The sequence below is a fragment of the Giraffa tippelskirchi genome, chromosome 14 (genome assembly GCF_054371585.1).
Source record: "Giraffa tippelskirchi isolate mGirTip1 chromosome 14, T2T-mGirTip1v1.2.pri, whole genome shotgun sequence".
NCBI classification, from domain to species: Eukaryota; Metazoa; Chordata; class Mammalia; order Artiodactyla; family Giraffidae; genus Giraffa; species Giraffa tippelskirchi.
The window spans coordinates 33,648,102-33,662,978 of record NC_137288.1 but is presented as its reverse complement, the minus strand read 5'-3'; the positions used below and the strand labels follow the sequence as shown (position 1 = coordinate 33,662,978).

General features: G+C 43.6%; 1 protein-coding gene across 38 annotated transcripts in view; it reads left to right on the top strand.

Annotated features, from left to right (window-relative positions):
* FHOD3 (formin homology 2 domain containing 3) overlaps positions 1–14,877 on the top strand; it is a 514,139-nt gene that overhangs the window by 409,691 nt on the left and 89,571 nt on the right. For 18 of the 38 annotated variants that reach the window (XR_014074756.1, XR_014074755.1, XR_014074750.1 and 15 more), the window contains 3 exons: positions 80–214; positions 4,912–4,962; positions 12,228–12,442. Coding sequence is in view for 28 of the 38 variants with exons in the window: in XM_081562360.1 (XP_081418486.1) it covers positions 80–214; positions 4,912–4,962; positions 12,228–12,442 (401 nt within the window). In the remaining 10 variants the exon portion in view is untranslated. The remainder of the gene's footprint in view (positions 1–79; positions 215–4,911; positions 4,963–12,227; positions 12,443–14,877) is intronic. The other 20 variants (XR_014074752.1, XR_014074749.1, XM_081562357.1 and 17 more) reach the window with 3 other exon arrangements.

Here is a 14,877-nt window from a genome sequence, read left to right as displayed (position 1 = left end):
ACCAAGGCTGACTGATTCCTACATTAGTACTTTTAATCATTGGACAAGCCACTCAAACATTGACTCATTGTATCTTTAGGTCATCACTGAGTGGTCTTCTCACATCATCCTTTAGGCAGCACCAAGAGTCCTTGGCAGCAGAGAGAGAGAGGCGGCGACAGGAGAGAGAAGAAAGGTTGCAGAGAATAGAACGAGAGGAAAGAAACAAATTCAGGTAAGATGGATTTAAAAAAATTTTTAATGAGCTGAAAATTAAAGCACATGCCTTCACTGTTGCATATGGTTAATACTGGTATTAAAGGATTAGGGATTAGTATGCTTGCTTCCGATGCTGCCTCTGTTTTCAAGAAGAGCAAGCCTGAAACAGGCTTGATCTGGTTTGTTGTGGCCTGTCTTCCTTTAACCTATGGCAGGAAGCAGAGCCAGCCAGTCAGATTCAATTAAGGCCTGTGTGTTCTTGGGGCCTTCATTATCTAAAATGGTTTTATCCAGGCCTTCCTGAAGGCAGAGGACCTAATTGGCTTAATTCGCCATTTACCCCTGAAGCTACTCATGTTTTATTCATATTCTATTGGACACCTAAAAGAAAATGCTTTTCCACTTTGTTTTCTTACTCCTTGTAGCAATATTTCATATTTTTTTAGGCAATAATATTTCCTCCTATGGGGGAGAAAAAGGAATTGTATTGATTAGTCCAAGGCGATTGTCCCCCCTGATCTGTTTGGTCTCTGTCTAGCTCCAAAGATGTGTTCTTGGGTGGCCCACTCCAGCTTCTGTGTCTTGACCTGTCTGCTCTGCTGTATCTAGGATCATTCCTTTTCTCCTTCAGTCAGATTAATCTTTCCCCCCATCCTCCTGATCAATGTTCTAACACTCCTCTGGCCTGGGTTCATTCTGTGGAGTTCTTTTTAAAATGCTGAACACTTGGTTGTCTTTTCTTACACCTTTCATTCCTCCTACTCTTCCTTTGTTCCCTTTGTCTTTCCCCTCCTCCCCTCTTGCCTTCTCCATCTCCTTCCTCCGCCCGCCTTCATCTTCTCATTCATCTCTCCCATAGTTTCTACACTCTTCTTTCTTCTTATTTCTCTCCCATCTCCACTTCCTGTTTCCTCGGTTCATTTTTTTGGGAAACAGTCTTCCGATCAATTATTCCCAGTGAAATCTACAAAGGATGTAAAGCATTGTCAACGCGAATCTACAAGTTCAATAATTTTTTTTTTTCCGGCAGCCAGAAAGAGTATAGACTCCTCTGTTCATGGGATTTTCCAGGCAAGAATACTGGAGTGGGCTGCCATTTCCTCCTCCAGGGGATCTTCCTGACCCAGGAATCGAACCTGCATCTCTTATGTTCCCTGCATTGGTAGTTCTTTAGCACTAGTGCCACCTGGGAAGCCTATATATAATCATAGAAATGAGCAGAGCTGTGAATTTGCCTTAACCATAACTCACTACTATATGAAAACAAGTTTCCCAAGTCTGGTGGGTAAAAAACTAATCCTGACTTTTGTAAGACGGGTATTAACAAGCTGCATGAAGTAAAGCAAAATCATTATCACACCATAATTGTATGGTATATCTTGAGCTGTCAGATTTCTACCAAATGATACATGGAAAGGCCAGACCTGTATGCACCATTTCTCATGAGGTAGCTGTGGAAGTTGTCACTTTTGGAAAGACCAATTTGTAAAACCACTGGAACAGGTTAAATGCTTCATGATTCAGGGCTTTCTGAGAGATCCACATATTTCACCACCAAATAGCAGCAGAGCATCTGACTGAAACACTTGGAAAATTCAGAGATTAGCTTACACATTTAAGATTTTGGTTGAAAACCTCTTAAAACAAGGTACCAGTTCTGGGAAAGATGAAATCAGCATCCTCCCTCCTGTCTTTTCTATGCCATCACTCAATGCAGCCATCAGTCATGGACATATTTAAAGCAAGGAGCTCTGAAAACTCTGAACTGGAAAAGGGAGAAGGCGAATTAGGGATGGAGACTAGCATTCAAAGTTCCACCAAAACCAGGGAGAGTTCATCATTTTTCCCTCCAATATCACATGGCATGACTCAAAAGCATCCCAAAACCCAGAAGCACATACCAGGTGTGAATTGAAAGAGCTCTAAGAGAACGCCTCTTTTTCTGGACTGTTGTGTTGTTCAGTCACTAAGTCATGTCCGACTCTTTGCCAACCATGAACTGCAGCACACCAGGCTTCCCTCCTTCACTGTCACCCAGAGTTTGCTCAAACTCATGTCCATTGAGTTGGCGATGTCATTCAAACATCTCCTCCTCTGTTACCCCTTCTCCTGCCCTCAATCTTTCCCAGCACCATGATCTTTTCTGATAAGTTGACTCTTCGCATCAGGTGGCCAAAGTATTAGAGCTTCAGCATCAGTCCTTCCAATGAGGAGCAGCAAAAGGAATTCCTGAGGGTTGGAGAGTTGAGAAGTCTCCTGTTTAATCTTATTTTTTTCTTTGTACCTCTCCCAGCCCCAAACAATATTGTTACAGAAGCACAGTGATGACATTAGTGTCCAGGCAGGTGCCTAAAACTCAGGGAGGGAGCCCTTCCTGTGCTCAGAAGAGTGTGATGCACGAACACTTCTTTTCCCCGTGTCTCCTCCTGCTGCGTTGCCCTGTATGCACATGGAGGTACTGAAAGCCTGTAGCAGAGCAGGGAAAATAAAGCCCAAATTTTTGCCTAGAGGACCAGGAAGGGAGACCTAAGGAGTCTAGAAAATGATGGGAAAGTTATAGAAAGTAGAGAGGTCAAGAGAGCAATCCAGAGGTCATCTCTAGTTTGTGCACATGTGACTCAGAACCTAAACAGGGTACCACAAACTTTGAAAACTAAGTTCAAAGTGGAACACACTTAGGTATCAGACTGGCCACTGGGTGGTGCATATAAGGAGGTGATATGAATAGCATTAAAAATATTTGAGAACTGATCTAATACTGGAACCAATATCAGAAGGCAGTCAGAGCTTACAGGCTGAGCCTAACTTGGTTGATTGCCTGAACAGTCAAGATTCTTCATAGAATTTAAATAAGGCTCAGGGTCTCATTGCAAAATGTTTGAAATATACAGAATGCATTCCAGAACAATTTGTCGTAGGAATACAGGAAAAAAAAATCTTCAAAGGGAAAAGACAATCAAAATATGCTGACCACAAAAGGACATAGATGTTGTCATTATCAGACAAAGACTTTAAAGCAGCTGTTATAAACATGTTCTAAAATGTAAAGGCAAATACTTTTGAAACAAATGAAAAGTCTCTGCAAAGAGATGGAAAATATAAAGAAAAAGCAAATGGAAATACATATAGAAGCAGAAAATACAATAACCAAAATAAAAAAGGCTTTGAATGGTTTCAGCAGCAGAATAGAAATGAGAGAAAAGTCAGTGAATTTGAAGATGAAACAACAGAAATTATCCAATCTGAAAGACAAAACGAAATATTGAAAAAAAAAGAACAATGCCTCATGGACCCATAAAATAATACATCTAGCATTTGTGTCTTTGAAGTCCCAGAAGAATAGGACAAGAGTGCATTGTAATATGTATTCAGCCCATATATTGGTAGTGTAATAATTAGACCTGGGCAACCTCATCTTCAGAGACCATGCTCATAACTAACTGTTCACTATTTTCTCTTGGTCACCAAAGAATCTCACTCATCATTTAAGAGCGTAGTGAGATCCTGGCAAAATAAGCCTTGTCTGGAATAGAATGCTGATTATCAGTACAGACCACACAGAACTACTGATTATGATGACTTCAATTCCACCCTGAAAATCTGAGGATGTGGATGAAAAGAAATTCAAAGAAGGCGATAGGAAAAGCTTTATAGAATCATGCCTGGGATTAACCATATGGCTGACCATTTATCAGCCACCTCATTGATATAAGTTATTCATGTTCCTTGTGCTGTTTTCTTTGCAAAGCATTCTTATCTGTTGTTATTTTTGTTGGATATTATCTTAATTTTCCCGGGTTATGGGAAATGTTATCTCTTGTGTGGTAAGTGATGAGAATGGATGTTTATAAATTATAACAAATTTGTGTCTTTGTTGCTTTTCCTCTCCCCTCCTAACCTGGTTTAGTTGCTCTTACTATCCCTTTGTATCCAGTTATCAGTGCACAGAGGGGTAGAGTACTTAAGCTACCTTATGAGGTCCAGTGGAGAAAACTGTGATGTCAGAGTTCTCCAGGAAAATAAATAGTTTAGTGAGAAGGGACTGACCACACAGTCTTAAACTTAGATTTAAGTTGGAACCTCACCAGGAGGAACAGACAAACAAGCATTAAAATTAGACCGATTTGGGCATATTATGGATAAAGACAAGAGAGAATGCACAAAAGCTTCCAGTGATCTCTGCTTAGAAACTGAAATGTGAGGGATTCAGAGGAAGAATCTTGGGCTGTGGAAGGAATATCTAAACTGTAGAGTGCTGTACAAAATGGCCAAGACACTTGGGCCCACTCAGATTTAAATCTTGAGATGAATGTAGGGGAGTTACCAGAGCTTAGTTGTGTGGTACTCACCTCTGAATACTATTGCTTGCTTGTTATTGCCATATCTTATTGATGAATTGGTTTACCTTTTAAAAATCTTTTTGTCTCACCCCCCCTTCCCCATATACTTAAAGTCTTCTTTCTGAAGAGTAATTAGAGTTCTGAGTGAATCCAGTAATCCCATGTTTTCATCTGTGATTTTATAGAAAAATTTAGTACTTTTAAAGTGTAGCCTTTATGTTTATTTTTAAAAATTTAACAATACCACTTTACATTTCTGAGATGATAGTAGGCTTTCATGATATACTCTGTTAATAATTTCTTGGCAATTTTATGAGCCTCTAATTCTGTTGTTTTCCTTCCCCATTTCGTTTGTTTTGCATACTTCCATTAGCCGAGAGTATTTAGACAAAAGAGAAGAACAAAGACAAGCACGAGAAGAAAGGTTTGTATATCTCTTCTTTCCCATTATAACCAAATGGCATGTGACTTTCCACTGTAAACCAAGCATGCAGAGGAGACTTTGTTAGTAAAAATACAATAGCTTAATCTAAGACCTAAGACCTTGGGGAGCTGGCATTTTGCAGAATAGAGTGTCCTGGTTATCTCAATTTTCCAAGAAAGCACAGATTAATTATTTAGTGCCATCATGGTGTGAGATATATGTGTCTGTTCCTCCAAAACTCTTCTCCAAATAAACATATAGTTTAGCTTATTGGCATGTGGTATATATTTTAAATGTCTTTTTACTACCACTGTTGAGCCTGGGTTAGGTGTCCCTCCTGTGTGTTTCCAAGTCATTTGTTCAGCATTTCTTCAACAAATATTTGAGCCCACACACTATGCCAGGCACTGGCTAGGGTGCCAAACTCTCCCGAGATTCTCCCTGGAGGTGCCTGACCACTTACCCATCCCCTTACTGAACTGTACTCAGTTCCTGGATGGCAGGAGCCGTGCCTGATTTTCCTTGGTGTCCCAGTGCCTGCCATAGGGCTTGCAGGTAGCAGACACTTAGGAAGAATGTATTAAGTAAATGAGGCTTCCCTGGTAGCTCAACGGTAAAGAATCTGCCTGCAGTACAGGAGATGTGGGTTCGATCCCTGGGTTGGGAAGATCCCATGGAGAAGGAAATGACAACCCACTCCAATATTCTTGCCTAGAGAATCCCAGGCTCCTAGACAGAGGAGCCTGGTGGGCTACAGTCCATGGGGTTGCAGAGTCAGACATGACTTAGCAACTAACCAACAACCAACAATTGAATAAAGGAGCAAAAGAACCAACAGCTTTAAACTATTTAAGCTGTAAACCAGTTTGTTCATTTCAATGGCAACATACTTTGGATCCCTTTAAACCATATCAAGTTAATATATTCAGTGTCTGGTAAACTTAGATAAGCAAAGGAAATTGTTTTTGGAAGTAGCTCAGCAAAAGGCAAGTTTACCCCCTAGCACTCTCCAGCTGTACAGTTGTGAGAGCTGGACCGTAAAGAAAGCAGAGTGCCAAAGAATTGATGCCTTTGAACTGTGCTGCTGGAGAAGACTCCTGAGAGTCCTTTGGACAGCAGTGAGATCAAACCAGTCGATCATAAGGGAAATCAACCCTGAATTCTCATTGGAAGGACTGATGCTGAAGCTTAAACTCCAGTATGTTGGTCATCTGATGTAAACAGCTGATTCATTGGAAAAGTCCCTGATGCTGGGAAAGATTGAGGACAGAAGTAGAAGAGGTCGTCGGAGGATGAGGTGGTTGGATGGCATCACCGAGACAATGGACATGAACTTGGGCAAACTTCAGGAGATGGTGAGGGACAGGGAGGCCTGGCTTGCTACAGTCCATGGGTCACAAAGAGTCCGACCCAACTGTGCAACTGAACAACAGCTGTCCAGCCTGCAACTATTCCCTCCACCACCAGGTGGGGATTACTGCACAGAGAGACTGGAAAGGCTGGGTTCATACCAGAGCCAGTCCGGAACCAATCAGTCTCTGAACTATGCCAATAAAAAGTGGAATTGTGCTAATTTTTTTTAGACACCATCAGCTAAATAGATCAGGACAGTCTGAGACAGGGAAGAGTGGAGACTGTCTGTGTTCAGTTTAAAAATTAGATGCTTACGTCAGCCTCATAAACAAAACCATGGCATTACTTTAATTCCAGTATTCTATTAGATTATTCCCATCCTGATAACCAGTTGTGGCCAGCAAATTTATACTAAAAGATGCTGGTAAAGAAACAAAGAAACTCTAGTGAGTACCTGTTTTTTGTTTTTTGTTACACTGGAGGACATGACATATATCCTGGTTTAAGAAATCAAATTTTGGGACTTCCTTGACAGTCCAGTGGTTAAGACTTCACCTTCCAATGCAGGAGATATGGGTTCAATCCTTGGTCAGGGAGGATCCCACATGCCTCACAACCAAGAGACCAGAACATAAAACAAAAGCAATATTATAACAAATTCAATAAAGACTAAAAAAATATATGGTCTACATCAAAAAAAATCTTAAAAAAGAAATCAAGTTGCATTTTTTTAGCTTTCCCTCTGGACTTTGCACTTTTTTGAGCTTTTGGACAACTTGACAGTCATGTTGTGTCTGTACAGACAGGACTTTAAAGCTCCTGGAGAGAGGACCAGGAGCTGTGTGTGTCAAAGTCTGAGCTGGTTCAGACTGGAATCTAGTTTTTTCCAAATTGCTGAGGGCTACCTGTTTCTGCGTATTATTTACTACTCGTTCCCCCGAAGTAGAGCATCACTTACCTGGAAAACTCATGCAGAGGAGGTTTCCACTCCTCTTCACTCTCCACCCCACCTGCCACCCTGAGTCTTCTTAGCTGGTACAGGAGTGGGTTCTCCATGGCCCCATGTGGGATTCTTTCCATACAGCCTGCCTCTCTGTTTACCTGAGGTTTGGAGAAGCAGCCAAGTGTTTTCCTTTGATTTGGACCAGCCACTTTTCCTGATTCGTTGGCTGCTTGAATTACCTGGTAAAGATGGAAGTGAGGGAGATATACATACTTTCATCCCTTGTTGGAAAGCAGTTGGGAGTTCCTGGTAAGCCAGGAAAAGATAAGATTTCCAAGTTATAATGGAACTTGGAAATGGATGGGAAAACTAATGGAGATCAGAGGTGTAAAGAGACATGGGCTTGCTCCATCTGTTAACTCTTCAAGGTAGAGCCAGGCACGTTTATTTGGTCCCATGACTCTTACTCCTAATGTAAAGACTCAAAAAAGACAGCCAGACTCATAGCAGAGAGGTTTTGAGGTTCGTATCACCTAGCGTAATGAGATGAATGTCATTTTGCTACTTTGAGGGGGTAATGGCCATGCATACAAATTTGGTTTAATTCTCAATTTTAAAATTTCATGTCATCCTATTCCATAATTTTAGGTAAGCTGTTTTATTGATATGGTGCAGATGCAGAGTAAGTCTCTGTTAGGTCTATTTCTAATTTTTTTAAGTATTATGAGAAAGCCTCTGTCTGATATTGATTGACTTGATGTTCACAAATGATTCTTTTTTTAGGGGTGATAAGGAATGAGGTCCAGGCTGGGAATCATTGAGTTGGGGTGGGGGTCAGGGTGAGAGTGGTCTAAGGGAGGTGGCGGGACTTGCAGAGGAGAAGCCTTATGGGAAGCAGAGAGAGGTTCTGGGGACCGAGTGCAAAGGGGAGGGCTGGGACTGGGCAAGGATTTGGGAAATTATGCATCAAAGTGATCCTAAAGCAGTAAGAGCAGATTCTGAACATGGTCTGAGGACAGACTAGAAGTTAGAGGGAGCCAGGTTTTGGTTTAAGGGGAATGTCCAAGCACTGGGGTGGCAGGAAGAGTCATTAGTAAGTAGGTGTAGTGAAAAGTCATGCAGGGTTTCTATTGGACCCTGTGTAAAGAGCCTAACTTATATCCCCTGGGTGGCAGTGACACCAGCCTGCCACCCATAGCCCTGGTGGGCATCAAGCCCATCACGAAGTTTGTTTCTCTAATTCTCACTGAACTATGAGTGCCACAAAGGTGCATATTTCCTTATTTATTATTAAATCTCTAGTGCCTACTAGAGATTTAATAATTTAGATTTGAGCAAGCCTTGGGAGTGTGTGCTGGACGGGGAAGCCTGGTGTGCTGCAGTCCATGGGATCGCAAAGAGTCGGACATGACTGAGCGACTGAACTGAGTACCTACTTTAGTTTTTAGCACGTGACAGGCCCTCAACAGAATATTTGATAAATAACGAAAAGATGAATGAATTAGATATGGACAGAGGCAGGATAATGAGAATGTTTCAATGAGGGTAGCAAGAATGAAAAGTATTTTGAGTCGTGGGCATAGTCTGTGGATAGAAAACCCAGGACTTTGTACCTAGGAGGCTACATCAGAGTCTGTTGATGGGGGATGGTGTTGCTAGGCTAGCCGAGACGTGACAGTCATCAAATGGGCTGGCGGGCTCCTAGGATCGAGCACCACTTAGATCCCTTTATCAGGGAAGGTCAGGATAGAGGTCCAGCTTCCTCCCCAGGTTTTGCTGGAGGTGTCCGTGGGGCAGGAGAGGTTGCTGAGCTCAAAGGTCTCCAGGCTGGGTAGCCTGGTGCTCCCCGAGCACGCCCATCACCACTCTGCCCATCACGGGAACATAGAAACATGGCGGCTCTTGACACTTGGGCCTCCCCACCGCTGCCATTTTTCAATGCTAATTGTGGAAAAGGATACATAACATATAACTTATTATTTTAACTGTTTTTAAATGTATAATCCAGTAGTGTTAAATACATTCACATTTTTGTGAAACCAGGCTCCAGAACTCTTTGTCTGTAGAATTGACCCCTTACCCCTTAATCCTGCCATTTTTGTCTATCATGTATACATCCTAGGAACAAGTCAGATTAAACCCCTGACTCTTCCCCTCTGCCTGTCTCAAGGGTCCTCAAGGGTGACATCTGTGAGCCAAGAGGTACACAGAAATAGTCTTTGAGAAGTCTATCCAGACCCTGGAGCCCTGGGTCCCCCCTGAAAATGGGGTGAAGCCTTTGGCTGCCAGCACATACCTGCCAGCCTGGCTGCCCACAGGGAGGGGACCAGAGAGGCCAGGGTGGGGCTGGCTGAAATGGAGGTTGGTGATGGGTTGTCCTCCTGGCCTGAAGCCTTCTGTGTGGGGCTTTGTTACTTCTCTCCCTGATTTTCCTAGAGCATCGCTTCCCTCCTCTAGGATCCCCATCTCTGGGACATGTCCAGACCCTCTTGTTTGCACTGGATTCCTCCTGCCCCCTGCCCTTGTCGCAGAAGGCTTGGGCTCCACGTGGGGGATACCTGTGCCCGCGATGCAATCTCCTCCTGGCCTCGCAGCCTTCCTGGCCTTCCATTTGCCCCCAGACCTTTTATAATAAAATATGGGCTCTGACACTTGCCCTCAAGATCACTGTCTTCCACGATTCCTGTCACTTCCACCACCTGGTAGTTTTGTGGGGCCCATCTGCATTAACTTCAGAAATATCTCCTTTTTGGTACCTTTCCTACTTTTTGAGAGATGACATTGTTGGCAAGGGAAGTCCAGAGTTTCTAAAGCTTGCTTTTTCTGGGTCGAGTTTCACCCTGTTAACCATGAGGCAGACATTTGTAAATGCAGATCCACTTCATGCCTTTTACCAGAGAACCACCAGGAAAGTAAGCTCACTCCCCAAGAAAGTGAAATTGGGTGGCCCTGCCCTCTGGTGGGGAGAAGGCAATGGCACCCCACTCCAGTACTCTTGCCTGGAAAATCCCATGGACAGAGGAGCCTGGTAGGCTTACAGTCCATGGGGTCGCTAAGAGTCAGACACGACTGAGTGACTTCACTTTCACTTTTCCCTTTCCTGCACTGGAGAAGGAAATGGCAACCCACTCCAGCGTTCTTGCCTGGAGAATCCCAGGGATGGCGGAGCCTGGTGGGCTGCCGTCTATGGGGTCGCACAGAGTCGGACACGACTGAAGCGACTTAGCAGCAGCAGCAGCCCTCTGGTGCCCTGGGCCGCAGGGAGACGAGAGCAAGTGGGCTGCTCTGGCAGGTTCCTCACTGCACACTTTGCCTGCTTCCCGTCAGCCCATGAATGTACGGCACCCAGGGAAAGAACTGAGGATGGTGATCTTCCTGTTCTCAAAAAGTCCTATTATCTGCTTGTTGAAAACAGACATATGCATGTGAAAAGATGACTAAATATGCCAGGCAGTAAATGTAAAATGCCATCTGAGTTGAATGGGCTACATATCCAACATGAGTTCAGAGGCAAGGGCAAGATCACTTCATCACTTCCAGCTGTGGTGGTCAAGACAGGCCCCCCTGGGGGAGGTGCGCGTGCGAGCCCATCCCCAGGCCTGGCAGGGAGAGCTGTGATTACTGCAGACCTGGGAGCCACGCCCCCTGAAGGATGGATGAAGAAATGTGTGCTTTCTAAAGGCTTTCTTTTAAAAGGTTCGATTTGTGTGCTTTGCCTTTCTCATCCAGCTAAAGTAAGAGCGCTGTGTGTGCAGTGTTTGGGTGGGGGCTACAGGGTCTAGGGCCGGGGGCTTGCCCTTGGGAAGTAACTGAAGCAGTGAATTCGGGTGGATGTGAATGAGGGTCTGGAATAAGCATTTGCAAATTTTTGTGGTGGGTATGATAGTCAAAAGGGGTTTCCCAAGTGGTGCTAGTGGTAAAGAACCCTCCTGCCAATGCAAGAGACATCAGAGACGTGGGTTTGATCCCTAGGTCGGGAAGATTCCCTGAAGTTGAGCATGGCAACTCACTCCAGTATTCTTGCCTGGAGAATCCCATGGACGGAGGAGTCTGGTGGGCTAGAGGCCATAGGGTTGCAAAAGAGTCGGACACCACTGAAGCGACTTAGCATGCACACACACATGATAGTCAAAAACCTGCTACAGCTGAGTTCATGAATTTATTCCTGAACAAATAATGGTGGGTAAAATTAGCAGACATCTGGAAGAGGCACATATTTCAGAGTTATTTTGGTCTGATCTATAAAGCGCTCTATGAGGAATATGATTGGTAGCTGGTCTTAATAAACAGTTAGTGGGTTCTGCCTGCCTGAAATGCAAAACAGATGTATCTTTGTTCTTTTAAACTGACTTTGATGAATAAACTATATGTGACGTCAGGGCCAAGCTATTGGATGTCTGAGTCCTACTCAGAAATATTTTAGAATATAAAAAACTTTCCATGGTCGACACCGAGAGAACAAAGTGAATTCCAGTCACATTGCTGTTAGCATTGAAGCAGGTTCAGAAATCCGGGGAGGGCTTCATCCAACAACCTTTTGGTATTTGGGGGCATTGTTCCTCTCTGCTGCACCAAGGCACCCTCCCATTTCACAGCTGCGAGCTCTGAGCGCGTGTGGTTTTCAGCTGTCACTGTTGGGGCTTTTTGATGGTCATTATTGCTGTTTGGCTTGTTTGCACAAATGTTTCCTAAAAGAGCAAACTAGGATTCTGCAGCAGTGATCTGGTATCTGGAGACTGTGATGTTACCACTTCCCCCAATTTGTTTGGTTATGAATGATGCAGGATTTTTAATCATTAGCATCTTGGCTTTGCTGGGTGTTTTTGGCAGACAGGCCCTCCAGCCAGCCCTGCGCTGTGCTCTGTGCATCAGGAAACCAGCTCACTCTGCAGGTGTTTCATCCATAAACAAGCACCAGCCACGGGCTCCTCTTTCTTTTTACGGAAACCCTTTGGAATTTAACTTTCAGATACAAATACTTGGAGCAGTTGGCAGCTGAGGCGCATGAGAAGGAACTGAGAAGCCGGAGTGCGAGCCGGGGCAGAGCTGACCTCTCCTTGGACCTGACCTCACCGGCAGCCCCCGCCTCCTCTGCCCCACTGGGTCGTAGCCCTTCATCTCTAGACTCGCAGGAGGTTCCCACGGTATCATCCTCCTCCCCAGGAACGCCTCAGCATCCCCAAGGTGAGTGAGGGGAGAGTAGAGGGGAACTGATGGGGTAATTAACATCAGGCAGGCGTCTGGGCAGCAGGAACCATCCCAACATGCAAACTCATACTGAGAGGCAGCTAATGGAAAGCTTCAGGGGTGGCTGTGACCTGAGCTGTCACTAATAACAAGGGATTGGCAGAGCCACTTACTACAGCAAAATTATTCATAAAGCTTGTTAGTGTATGATCACTGGAAAGGGAGAATGCCGAAAATAAGGCTCACTTTGACATTTAATCCTAATTCACAGAATAATAAGTTAGGATTAATTTATTCCTCTGTCATTGGCATGTTCTTTATTTATTGGATCTGCCCAATAGGGTGACCCCTTTTAAGTGCTCCTCCCGTAGGAATTGTCAGTCTGGTTTAAGTTACACTGATAGAGGATAAAATTAATCAGAGCAAACAAAGAAACATGGACCTCATGCAAACAGAAGTAAAATGTTGAAGAAGATAAAAAAAGGATAGTAAAGATGACTGGCCTGTGGTATGGGGGTGGGTGTAGATGCTTGTGTTAGATGCAGACAGACAGACTCTCCCTGGAGAAATTGCCTGTCATCTTAGCTTTATTTGGAGAAAAACAGTGCCATCGTACCCTGCAGCCTTGGAGCATCAGCAGTTTTCCTGATGGCTCTGCAAATTGTGGGTCCGTTTTCTTTCACATTGTCAGAGAGGATGGTTCTCGGGTACAGGCGCCTAATGCTGTGTGTTGACTAACCCTGGAGCCAGAACTGTTTGGTTTAATCAAGTGTTATGGCTTGCAGCCTGCTGTAGGCTTAGCCAACTGAAGACAATGGAGACACTAAACTTTTAACTCTAGGAGGGTTGACTAAATATGGTGTAAAGTCTAATTTAAACAAGGCAGGACTCCATGACCTCAGCAGAACTGGCTGTAACTGAACCATCTTGTCTGTCCAGTTCTTTGCTGGCTCTCTGAGCCTCGGGGCTCAATTCCTGGAGCAGGCTGGTTCCGTCCCAGCTCCCCATCACGTCCTGTTACTCCTGGTCCCGGAGCCATGGAAGATTGTGCTGGGCAGATGGCTCAGTCCTAGATGAGTAATGTCGGTCTTAAAATGTTAAAACTCCAGGAATCAGGAAAACAGATTTCTCTGTAACAGCAGTGTGCTTTCCAAACTCGGCCTGATATCACTGTTCTATCTAAATGGTGGTATTTCCAGAGGCCATATAAAAAATATTCCCCCTGCAAGCTGTGGTTCAGGACTTAATCTGGGTACTTTTAACTCTGAGAGTTGTTACCTCCAGCACTTTACAGAAGGGTTTTGTCCAAACTGTGACATACAGAATGGTCCCAAGCTAAGAAGGAATTGTCAATATCTATAAATACTGTTTGTCCTTGAGATTTTTAATCTATTTGATGTTTGTGGCAAAACCAAGACAGTTCCCCAAGTATTTTGTCCAGTGTCAGTCAAACTTGAAGCCATCCTATCCAAATAAAAAGAGAGTATTTTAAACTTTAATCAGAACACAGGAAATATTTTATATGTACATAATATGCATTTGTGGAAAGTTATTTCAGTATACTTTCAGAAAGATAAATAGCAAATGTCATTTTCCTCTTCAGAGAAGGGATAAACAGAGACTAAGAAAATGTTTGACTGAAATCACACCCTAAGTGGTTATCTATATCAGAAAAAGGAATATTGGACTTGAATTTAGACACAGTTACAAATTAACAAAATAGCATTGGTGTTTCCTTTTTCCTTAGGGAGAGGTGAGAAGCAGTGGCTCTTATAGAATCTAGAAACACTTCCATCATATATTAAGTTATTATCATCCATCAAATCAGTTGGAACCAGCAAAGTATGCTAACATCCTTGTCCTAGTACATAGCCGAGTTATTCAATTGGAAATTCTAAGTGTAGAAGAAGAAAGGCTGTAAGAGGATGCTCCCAAGAGAACTGATGAAGCATCTTTCTGATTTGGAGCCTTTGGACCAGAACTCAGAGTAGCTGTGACATAAGGGTTTTTCTTAGCCGGGTTTGTTATCATTCTTGGAAGCATTCCGCTAGCTCCTGGTTAATGGTCTCATCTTTTCACCAGGTCCCCATTTTCAAATGCTCAGAGTAATTTTTTGCTGATCCCTAATATTTAGACTATTCCAACAGCTGGGGGAAGAATAAAATATATAATCACACATCCAGATGTTTGTCCTGCACCAAACAGCTGGCACATGGTCCAAACGTGCCAGGGGTTGACTTGCTTTTTCGTTCTTTATTCTTGTGGGGTCATGTGCTAATAATTCATTTCACATTTCTGTAGCACTTAGCTGCTTCCTTCCAAATGCTGCTCTTTAATCCCTTGTGGTGCATCTCAGTAAGGAAGGAAGATGCTCTTATGCACACTTCATGGAGGCTCGGATGGATGGGGATGTGCTTCAGATCTTGCTGGAG